At 46.4% G+C, this 11784-nt stretch overlaps 1 protein-coding gene across 1 annotated transcript; it reads right to left on the bottom strand.

Moving 5' to 3' along the window:
• Positions 1-49: 49 nt before the first annotated feature.
• SRGN (serglycin) lies at positions 50-3208 on the bottom strand. The gene is made up of 3 exons (XM_009098853.4): positions 3041-3208; positions 1153-1300; positions 50-377 (listed from the first exon to the last, which is right to left on the bottom strand). Exons 1-3 carry the CDS (start codon positions 3129-3131, stop codon positions 164-166), a joined length of 453 nt encoding a protein of 150 aa, XP_009097101.2. The 5' UTR covers positions 3132-3208; the 3' UTR covers positions 50-163.
• Between the last annotated feature and the right edge of the window lie 8576 nt (positions 3209-11784).

Here is an 11784-nt window from a genome sequence, read left to right as displayed (position 1 = left end):
AAAAAGGCAGCTCAGACTGAACAACAATGCTTTTAGTAAGCGAAAGCAGTAAAGGTCTTAAGGCAGAGTTTTTATTGATGCTGGTTTAAAACCGCTTCATGGCTGTCGGGTCAGGCTCTGGGGAAGAGGCGAGGGAGCAGCGCATGAGGAGACGTCTCCGGCCCTACAGGAGCAAATCCTCCTCCGACAGCTTTTCCTTCAGCTCGCTGCCTCGCAGGCTCTCCAGGAAGGCAGGCAGCTTCACCTCCGAGAAGCTGACACTGTCACCGAGCCCCGACCCAGAGGCTGGCTCTGCTTCCACCATGGCATTGGACCCAGAGCCGGCATCCTCTCGAGAGAGAGGGAATATGTCACCCAGCTCCTGGTATCTCTTCATCCTGAAAGGCAGAGGGGCAATTTTCTCTCTCAGATGAGCACATCAAAGCCTCACGTTACCGTGAGCGAGCCACGCTGGGACAGGACTGCCAAGGCAGGAATAATAAATTTTGGGGTGCTGGTGTGAAAAATGCGTGGTTTATGATTGGCTTTTTGCAATTATTAAAATGAATGTTATATGTGTTGTGTTAGAAAGTGATGCTGTAATAATTCTCTTAAGTAGCATGTTAAGTATAGTTTTAGGTTATAATATAATGGTAAAATAGAAACTATGCTATGTAAGATACTTTTTCTCTAAAGAAAGGACTCACACTGAGATAGCAGCCACAGGACACCCAAATCTTTCAGAGAAAGAGAATTTATTGCTCCATTATCAGGAGAAAAGAACTTCTTCCTGCCTCCCTAGGGCAAAACGACACTGTCAGGATTCAGAGGAAGAAGCTGACCCTGCCCAGACAGAATCCTGGGTTTGAATGGAATTGATGCATCATGGATGAGGTGTGTGAATATACAACAGGCTGTTGCTTTTAAGGGTTAATCCTCTGTTAACCTGGGGCCTTTTCCGGGCTTATTTTGCCCAGAAAGAGGTACCTGGACTGTCCCTAACTCTTTGTTTTTATTGTCTCATATCGTCCTAATTAAAACTCTCCAAATTTTTATTACTCTAATTGTACTCCTATTTTTATAACCAGTTTATTACTTTAAAAATTTGTAAAAACAATTGATCAGCGTTTTTCACACTAGCATCCACAACAAGCACGCAGCAAGTGAACTTACAAGGACGGGTCTGCCATGGGAGGGAGGATCCTGTTGGCCCCACCAGAGGGCATGTAGAACCAGGGCCCCTGCTCCTCGATGCAGTTGGCAGACCAGGCATCGGGCCGGCACCTCACCCTCTTGTACCTTGCCCTCTGCGTCGGAGCACCTGGTGGAACCAGCCACACATTATCCACCAGGACATTTCACCAGCTCCTGTGAGCTTTATCAGCACCTAATAAGGCTTAAAGCAGCGGATGAAGGTAATTTGTGTGGCCCTTGATTGCTCAACCTCCGGAAAATTAACCCTGAAGATGTTTCTTTTAAATGGCTACTGACATGCTAATAGACATTTTTGTCGTCAGAGACACCGGGCACACCTTGCACACGGCACCAGGAAGTCCATGAAAAATCCCAGGGAATCCCCTCACACACAGCACCAGGAAGCCCATGGGAAAGCACTGCTGTCACAGCAGGGCTCATCCCCAGCACAGCCACAGGGGCTCAGCCTCCTGCAGCTCTCCTTGAAGGTGGAGGGATGTGAAAATAATGTGAAAACCTCTGGGGACAAGGCACCCAGCAGAGGGCTGGCTCCTGTGCTCTCCTTCCTCTGCTGGCTCCAGCTCTGCCCCTTCAAGTTCAACGGGTTGGGTTTTGGTGGGATGTGAGAAACTCAAGGTGTGCCACGGGAGCAGGTTTGGGGTTTCTGGAGGCTCTGGGAGCACTTGCCAGAGGAGAGGCAGTTCAGGTCGGTCTCCTGGACACAACAAGGCTTTGCAAACCCAGGTTTTCAGTTCTGGTGCTCCCCAGGTGCCTGACTGGGGCTGTCACTGAAAATGTGGCTCTTCAAAAAGTACCAAAATGACAAAATAAGGATCACATAATAAAGATAGGAGCAGTGACATTTCATCCTTCCTCTTGGTCTCATGTAATTAATTTGTTCAGAAACCTCCTGATGTGTTCTCAACCTGTTGGCATTTTATCTATTTTCTTCTCTCTTTCCTGGGAATATCTTTCTGTAATTACACTTCTCTATTGCCCTATATATTTCCATAATGTACTGGATGACTTTCAGCTACCTCCTACACTCTTCTGTAAAAGAGAAAAGATCTCACGGGTGTAATTTCCTTCTGCCTCTACAGTATATTCCTTTTTCATGCTTATTTTCTTCTCCTTGCCTATTATTAAGAAGGTTTTTAATAATAACACTGGCAACAAAATAAATGGCTGCAGCTGAAAAATTTGCAAATGAGCAATACAGAACAAGCAGGCCATAATCCCTCCAAGATCAGCCTCAGAGTGTAATGCATGTTGAGAGCCTATCACTACCACAGCTTTGGTTTGTGGACAAATTATATCTCCATCCTCGAAGAGCAGTTTTTCTCTCACGAGAAACAAATCCACGGGGCAGGGCATCGTGAATCAATATTTCCCTTTTGTCATTTTCGTGGTGCATGTTGCAATGTTTTACGGAATGAACCGTTTGGTTTCCTCATACTTGCAGCCAGTTTCCTTTCCTGCTCCCCCCAGAAAGCACACCGGAGGAGTTATGACATGGGAACTGTTACACACTATGTCTGTAACTCACAGCTGAGTAACAGCAGCAACCAGACCACTATGAAAGGGACATTTAGAGAAATATATATCCAGATACGGAGACTGAAAACATACCCACACGCAACAACATCTTTTATGAAGCCTTTTCTCAAAAACTGAAATGCTCCAATTGCAAAAAGCATATTCTTGCCATTCCCTCCCCCAGAAAAGGAAAAATAAGCAAAACAGCCTTTCTGAGTAGATCTCATGACCCCAAAAGAAGGCCAGGCTGTAAAATTCGGAGGCTGCTCGCTCGGCCTCCACTGCCCAGCCCAGAAAGAGGATTACCAGGAGAACAACCGCCCAGTTTTACCTTGCGCTGTGCATCCCACAAAGAGGATTAAACAAACAGCCAGGAAAATCCTCCCGTTCCATCTGATAAGGAGCTGCATCTTGGCTGGCATCCCTCTGCTCCAACCAGCCTTCAGCACGGCGTCACGCTGCAGGAATAAGACGGCGCGAGGAGATCGACTTTTAGAAAAAGTTTCCAAAACCTCAAACCCAACCCATAACCTGCGTCACCACTTCCTGACTGACGGGAGTGAGACATGAACAGAGAAGCCCAGCACCAGGGCCTGCCTCCCTCCATCAGTCCAAATTAAAGTCCCTCTGCCTTCCTCTCCTGTTTTGCCCAAAGAGGAAAGCAAACCCAGGACCCACGAGCTGGGATGAAGGTGGTGCTGCCAGCAGCCCGTGGTCAAGGCACGCATCCCACCCAGCCTCTGCCCAATGCTGAGAGTGAAAAAGCAGTGCTTAATGCTCCCTGATTTCAGGTCAACTGCATTTTTGCATTGGCACTGGCACTGCTTTTCCCTGCCTCAAGCCTTCACCAGTCCACCAGACTGGTTAGAAGCCAGCTACTCACAGTCAGTACATGTTTCACCCACTGGGGAATCCCTTTTCCCACAGAAGTAAGTAAATTATCTCTGGAATCTCATGCCAGGCTTGGATTGTTTGTTTGTGGTTTGGTTTTTTTTGGTTTTTTTGGTTTTTTTTTTTTTTTTGGTTTTTTTTTTTGTTTTGTTTTTGTTTTTTTTGTTTGAAAGCAGAATCATAGATATTTGCAGTAGAAATGAAAAAAATGTATGAAGTGAGATAACATATTCTGGTAGAAACACATCACCTCCTTCTGGAAGAGCACAGGCAATTTGCTTGGCCAGATCATCACTGTGCGGTGCAAATGCCCCAGGGAATGTGGCAAAGGGTTTGGATCACATGTGGCTCCACAAGGTACACATCTGAAAAGCCATGAAAGCTCTTACACAGACAGAAAAATAGAAGCTCCCTCTCAGCTGGCTCATACCTTTTGCTTGCCTTTTGGCTGTGATTAAAGCAGGCTGGAGTTCCCTTCAGAAGAAATTATGAACAACGAGGTTGTCAAAGCAGTGGAGGTTTTTCTCCCTCTTACAGAGTGCTGCTGGATTAACTGGGGCACTGACGTGTGGGCCTGACGTGCTGCACAGCCTTGGCAGCCCCGGGGCTGATAGTGCAAGCTGTCTGTGGTAAATCTATTTTTATGTGGTGGAAAGTCCACAGAGGCCCCCAGTGGGGATCTGGGCTCAGCACTGACTTTCCCCAGGGCATGGAGTTCCACCAAAACCCCACAAAGCAGCAGAACAGACTCCAGCAGCTCCCTCCCCTCTCCAGGCTGGGATTTACCCCAGGACTGAGGGATTGAGTTGCATGTTCAGCTTTGTGAGCCTCTGCACATGGGGTTTTTCTCTGGCACAGGAAAAATAGGAGACTCAAACCAAGCAGGTGCAGAAGGACTCATGTGCAGCAGTTTATATTACCACTATCATTTCTACTTTGTATTTTTAGCATCAGCTTTCTTTTCTCTTTTTTTTTTTTTTCTTTCTTTTCTTTCTTTTCTCTTTCTTTTCTTTTCTTTTCTTTCTTTTCTTTTTCTTTTTTTCTTTTCTTTCTTTTCTTTTCTTTCTTTTCTTTTCTTTCTTTTCTTTTCTTTTCTTTCTTTTCTTTCTTTTCTTTTCTTTTCTTTCTTTTTTTCTTTTCTTTTCTTTTCTTTTCTTTTCTTTTCTTTTCTGGCAGTGCTCAGCATCAATAGGAAGCTGAGCAAGCAAGAGAGGGAGATGATGAGGTGATGAGGAAACCACTCCTCTCACTTTCCGCTGATCACGGGTACACGCTGACCTGTTCACACCTCTCCTCTGTGCACAACAACCCCCGGGTGAGAAAGCAAAACTCCACTGGCTATTTTTGCCCTTCCCAGCAGCCCAGGGCAGTTTCCACCGTGGAAGCCCCATGGGATGCAGCCAGAGCGATGCCCAGCAGTGGGCACGGTCATGGGGAGCTGCAAATTCCCTGTATCTGGAGGGAGATCTCGAGTTATCTGCCTTGTACCATCAGCTGTAGCACTGGCAGTTTTGCCACACAGTTTTGTTATTTGTTTCTGTGTCTGCAGCACGCCTCAGGAAATGAGATCTCTTTACCATTGGTAGCTGTGGGAAGCCCAAAGCAAATGTTTCACCCCTGTCTCACGTTCATCTGAGTAACAGGGCCCTGAAGCCTGCAGCCCGTGCCCATCTCCTGCCCTGCTGCATTCTGCTGGTGCCCACACCCCACTGTGCTTGGCAAGTAAAGAGTTTTCCACCTTCCTACAAACAGGGAAGGGATTGGAGACCTGGATCTGAAACAGTCTGGGATGTGCAGGAGTTCAAAGTAAAGCATGCCCTCTGTGGAGTGCCGTGGGATGCCCAAGGAGCACTGTCTCTAAACCACTCAAGACATAGAATGAAAATGATCAGCTCTAATTTTAAAAAAATCTCATCTTGGGCTAGAGGCCACAAACTGCTGGAAGTTAACAAACTTTCTTTTTTTAAACAGAGAACAGCACAGGAGCTAAACTAGATTGGAACACTAACCTTGAAACGTGCCATGGCATGACTATCAGAGTTCAAGAGAAACAGGATTTTAAGTCCTGTATTTTAAATCCACAGAGGAGAGCTCAGTCACCTTACCAAGGTCAGCTCCCTCAAATTTGCCTTCTATAAACTGTGAGAAAGATTCATAGGATAATGTTCTTCCTGCCTAGATCCTGTCTATGCAAACTGAAAGATTAAATATCCCAACAGAACAGGCCTACAAAAAGAAGCAAATCAATGAGGAGCAGGTATTTGAGAGCACAGTTTGCTCCTGGAGCCTTACTTACAGCTCCTGCACTGAAGTGCTGCCACTATTTTCAAATCACATGCAAAGCAGATTTCTTAACCTGCAGAGCTCTTGCTTTGCATTTTTGTAAGGCATTAATTTGGGGAGAGGGGAGAAGGCAGCCTTGACACTGTGCCCCCAGACCCCTGAGCAGACAGCCAGGGGAAAAATCTGCCTGAAAAATCTGGGAGTAGCCTTAAACTACAATAAACTCTAAAGTGTGGAACTGCTCCTTAGCAGTAACTTTCAGGGCTGCTGTATCTCCCAGCTGGCTCAGGAGGAATCCCTAATTTATAACATCACTAAGTGGGGACCACCCTGCAGGAGGGCACAAGGACAACTACTCTGCTGACCAGGGCAGAATGTGGGGCAAAAGGAAATCCCAGCAGGAGCCCAGAGGGGCATCAGGGGATGTTTCAACCAATTCTTTGGTCATGACCCCCTGCTCTGCCCCAGCCCAGGCAAATGCTGAGGGAGCAGACTGGTCCAGAGGAGCAGTCTGGCACAGCAGGGTCAGGCCACTGCTGCTTTTCCTCAGCAGGCAGCCCAGGTTTGCTTTGCAGCCTGTGTTCCTGGCAGATGGACAGATGGACTCCCATGGGTGCAGGGGCACCCCCAGGCCCAGTGCTTATCAGGGAGGCTCAAAGGCAGGGCACTATCTGTCCAGGCAGGGTCAGATAAAGAAGTTTCTGATTGACACCTGCTCAGGAATCAGATAAACCCTAACTGCTGTGGGGTAGCTCTGCTCTCAGGGTCAGGTTTTCCCCTGCCTTAGCTGACAGGAGCTCAGCCCTGGCTTCCATGGGAATCCAAGCTGACTCCTGCACCCCTCAAACATTCATCCCATGGAGCAGCAAAGCCAGCTGGAGCAGCTGGGGGGGTCCTGAAGCACCTGTGATGCTCAGCTCTTTATTTGCTCTACTGAGACAGTAGAAATACATATTTTTTACAGGTCACTGCTCTGGGGAGCAGCCAGTACAGAAAAGGCTACAAGTGTTACAAGCAGAGCTGGAAACAAGAGTGAAGAGAGAATGACGGCAACAGAAAAAAAACCAAACCAGGGGATAGAGCCCAAGGGAGAGTGTCTGCATGGCAGCTGGGTCCAACACATGGAGCATTTGCTTTGCCTGTCTTGCCTTTTGGAAAGGCAGAACAGTTTTCTTCCCTGACACTCACTGCTGAAGTGGGATGAGATTCATGGATATCCAACAGGCCCTGGGCACATTGGTCCATCTCAGGGAGTACCCATGAGCTGCCCTGTTAAATGCCCAAAATCATCTTTGATGCCTTTCAGAAGTGAGCTCCCCTCCAGGCAGGCAGTCCAGCTAAATTTAAGGATACCTTTTGCCATCAGCTCATGTTCAACCAACCAACTTTGGGGACTGAAAGCCAAAGCCTCTTCTCTTCAAAATAACAAAGCTGGCAACCCAGAGAGAGAGATTTGTGTCTAGCTGGGGAGATTTCTAAATCCAGCCCTGAGGAAAAATTAATTCTTAACCTGGGTCACATCAGAGCTCAGCACCTGCACCCAGAGCGTCACAGCCCAGGCAGCACAAGGCATCCCTTGGCCTCTCGTGCCACCCTCTCTCCTCTGAGGGCAGCACCAGGGCCTGGGCCCTGCAGATAAGATTTGGATCTTGTAAGAAAGCCCTGAAGAAATTTATCAGGGAGAAATCAGGCGCTCACTGCCTGATTTGGATTTTTTCTGTGATCTAGATCTCGCAGAAGAACAACTCCTCCTTTCTTCCCATGGTGAAGATCAACAAGTGCCGGGGGAGATCTTTGCTGGAAAGCCACAGCTGCATCCAAATTGAGCACAGCTGCCAAGGACCATTCCCCATCAACAATCTCCCCTCTCTCCCAGAAAAGTCAGCCACACAACAGGCCTGTCCTTCAGGTGGGAAAAGCAGCTTTCCTTGCTGCTGGGACTGCTGATGCTTTCTGCTCCCATCTGCTGGAGCACAGTGCAGCAGAAGGCTTTGGCTGGCCATTTCAGGACTACAGTTTAAAAGCAGCAGCTTGTTAAGGCATGACACAGCAGCCAAGCTCTGGTTACTGATTAGGGAGGCAATTCCAGCAGCTGACTGTCCTTTAAAACTCCATCCAGAGCAGCAGCAGCCCCACAGTGCAAGCAGGACCTGCAGAGTGGAGCACAGGAGTTGGGGAAATGCCCCTAAACCCAGAAGGAGTTAAAAAGGGAGAGAAGGATGGTGGCACAAAGTTGTTTTCAAAGCAAAGCCTGGTGCCCTGCTCCTGCACTGCTTCTCAGGGAATGTGTTTTCACTCTGACCCAGTTGGTGTTGCTGCATGTTGCTGGTTCAAGCTCAGCCACCCAGGAATTAGACACTGCTGTTTTTCCATCAGATGGTTTCTCCAGCCCAGGACAGCCTCACACAAGTGAGCTTCTCACAGCTTTTAGATGTTTTTTGTCAGCCCTGGGCTCTTGCCCATATTTCCCAAGCAGCTCACCTTGCCTCCACTGCCTGCCCAAGTGCAAACTTATTTCTGTGTGCAAGCACCACTGGTGACACAGACAGACTTCACACCACGTGTGGGGAGAAAGGACATCAGTAAATTTGGGAAGATGAAGAGGAGCTGGAAGCAGTGTGGAGCTCTCCCCATGAACCAGAGCTGCTGCTCCCATCCTGTGTGTAAAGTGCAGCAGAGTTGGTGTTTGGGCTCCAGTTAACCAGCCTGGAGTTGGAGCTTTGTGATCTTCACTGAATCGTTGGGGAAAGAGGTGAATTTTTGTTTACATTAAAAGAGAACAGTATTTTTTTCCTATCAGCCAAAGGAGCTAGGCATCTCTTAGCTAGCTTTAAGCACATTTGATTTAGTAGAAGCATCCTTTCATTTTGAAATGTGACAGAAGAGAAAAATGAGGAAAAGCAGGAAAATCAGCTCTGCCACAGGAGCCTCTCCCAGCAGGACTGGCACTCCCCAGGCCTCCCAGGTCTTTTGGAAGGATCTGCTCCTGCTCTCTGGGTGGATGCTGCTGCAGCACCAAGCAACAGGCTCCAAACTGCTGCTCCTCAGGTTCAGAAACTGCACTGCTGACAAAGCTGCTCTGCCCCCTTTCGTGATGAGCACATCCCTTTTGAAAACATCATTTGCATTACCTAGGAAAAAAGATCTTTTTTTTTTGTCTTTTCTTACTTCAAGGACTCAGGGGTCAGTTGCAGGGGAGAGCTGAAGCCTGGGGCAAGACTCACCTCATGCAACATTTCCAGCAAAGAAAATTCCAGGACAGGCTGGCCAGGGAGGTGAGAGTCTCAAGAGCCTTGCACTTGCAATACCTTGTGCCTTTGCAGAGAGAAGCAGAATATGTCTATCTCAATTTCTGTCTCCTTGTCTACATTAGAAATCCCTTCTAATGATTCATCAGCACCTCTGGTATTTAAAAAGTCCTGGAATTCAGGTGGGAGGAGGCTCTGGGCCCACCTGACTGCATTCTCTCACAGGCTGCTGTGAAAATCCTCTGGTGTTACCTGAACCCACTGGCAATCCAGAAATGGCTCAGAGTGGTTTGAGACCCTGCCTGGGAACTTTTTGCTCTTGCTCCATTCCAAGACACTTAAGTATGCAGAAAATCATCTAGCTCATTCCTTTTTTTTTTTTTTTTAATGCATTTCACCCACAGATCTCAGAATAACTCTGACACAAGCGCTTTGTACTCCTCTTACAGTATTCACAGACTAGCACCAGCTCACTCATCACTTGCCTATCCCAGTCTTTCACTGATCACTCATCCAATTCCTCTTTGTTTCTGCAGAAAATTGCATTTAAAAACTCAGAGAAATCCTTGTATCCTGGCCCAGTGCCAGCTAGCAAATCTCTTTCACAGCAACAATGAGCATGTAAAAAGACTTTGCTGTACTTTGTGCACGCCAGATGCCAAAAATTCAAGCACTAGATACTTAAAACATTGCTAGAAACACCCAAATTATTAAAACCTTTGGAGTTAAGGGACCACTTTATCAGCAGCTTCTCCCCAAACAAACAGCCAGTGTCACAGACAGTTTCTCTTCTGAATGGAAGCACATTTTCCAAAGGTGCTGTGTTTGATATCCCAACAGTCTGCCTGGCTCTTCAGCTGCAAAGGCACAGCCAAACAATGGTTTTGGAAAAAAAGGCAGCCAGGCAAATAGTTCTCATCAGGAAACCACTGGTTTTGCACCTACCCATGACAAGGAGGGGTTAGAAACCACCAAACTGCAAAATGAAACGGCTCAAGGAGGCACTTTGGACAGAGTTCCCAGGAAAGTGTGTAAAAGCACTTTTCAAACTAAAAATTAATCATTTGTAGCCAGGTCTAAAATAGCCACAGATGTTGCAATAGAAGAGAGGAAAGAAAGTTGACAAATGCTCCTCACCACAGCTTTGTGCCCTTGGCTTTCTCGGAACAGTCTTTAGTTCTGTAATTTTGAGACTGCACAAGGGTTTGCCTCATGAGCTGCCAGACTAGTTACATCCTCCTTTGCAGGAGCACATCTGGGCATCCTCCAATGAACAGCTCCACAGAAAACATCCAGGGAACACCAACTATCCCAGTCTTTGTGTAGAAACACACAAGCAAAGGTCATCTCTGCTCCCTCCGTGCTGAGTGAAAAGGAAAGCCCAAACAAAAGTGAGATGGGTAAAGCCACAAGACCACTGGTGTTTCTCATTGCCTGCTGTCAAGGCTGACCAGGCCCCAGAGTATTTCTGGAGGAGGAAGCACCATCACACTGCCACATCTGATGTGCTCACAGAGCAGGAAACCATCCACACCGAGCCTGGGCTGGGGCAGGACCAAACCTCCTGTGAAAAATGTGGTTTTTACTGATTGGCTTTTTGCAAATGTTCAAATGAATATTATCTGTGTTGTGTTAGAAAGTTATGCTGTATTAGTTTTCTTAAGTAGTGTGTTAAATATAGTTTTAGGTTATAACATAATGTTAAAATAGAAACTATGCTATGTAAGATATTTTTTAAAGAAAGGACTCACACCAGATAGCAGCCACAAAACACCCAAATCTTTCAAAGAGAATTTATTGCTCCATTTTATCAATTCTTCCCACCTCACTCAGCCCTGAGGACACTGTCAGGATTCAGAGGAAGAAGCTGACCCTGCCCAGACAGAATCCTGTGTTTGAATGGAATTGATGCACCATGGAAGAGGTGTGTGAATATCCAACAGGCTGTTGCATATTCACACAAGGGTTAATCCTCTGTTAACGTGGGGCCTTTTTCGGGCTTGTTTTGCCCAGAAAAGGTACCTGGACTGTCTGTAACTCTTTGTTTTTATTGTCTCATGTTGTTCTAATCCAAATTGTCCAAATTATTATTACTCTAATTATATTCCTATTTTTATAACCATTTTATTACTATTCAACTTTTAAAATTCCAAAAACAAGTGACTGGTTTTTTCACAACAACCATGCCCATCACTCCATTTTATGACACCTACCACATCTCTAGCCAACATAAGAATTAAGCACTTCAATTAAACCCAAACTGGTTTTGATCAAACCAAATCACTTCTCATGAGTGCTGCATGCTATTTGAAGAAATACACTGAGGTTATGGCTCTGATCTCACACTTGACAGGAATTCTGCAGAAACTTGGACTTCTTGTAAGTCTGGCTGCTTTATGCTGGCTAAGGAGAAAAAACAAGTAGAACAACAAAAAAGAGGTTTCATCTCTCAGTTGTGAGATGTTTTTGCTGTACAGAAAGGAATAGAAATGCAGGTTAAACAGAGTTCACAGGAACCTAATCTTCAATTAATCTTTGAAATAAATGCCTGACCTCACACATACTTTACAGCTAAAACTCAACATTCCTGAAGGGAGCTTTGCTGCCTAATCCAACAAGCTCCCCACCTCCTTTTTTTTTTTTAACTAAATAC

This window comes from Serinus canaria, chromosome 6 (genome assembly GCF_022539315.1).
Source record: "Serinus canaria isolate serCan28SL12 chromosome 6, serCan2020, whole genome shotgun sequence".
Classification (NCBI taxonomy): domain Eukaryota; kingdom Metazoa; phylum Chordata; class Aves; order Passeriformes; family Fringillidae; genus Serinus; species Serinus canaria.
This window is presented reverse-complemented; position numbering and strand designations above follow the sequence as displayed.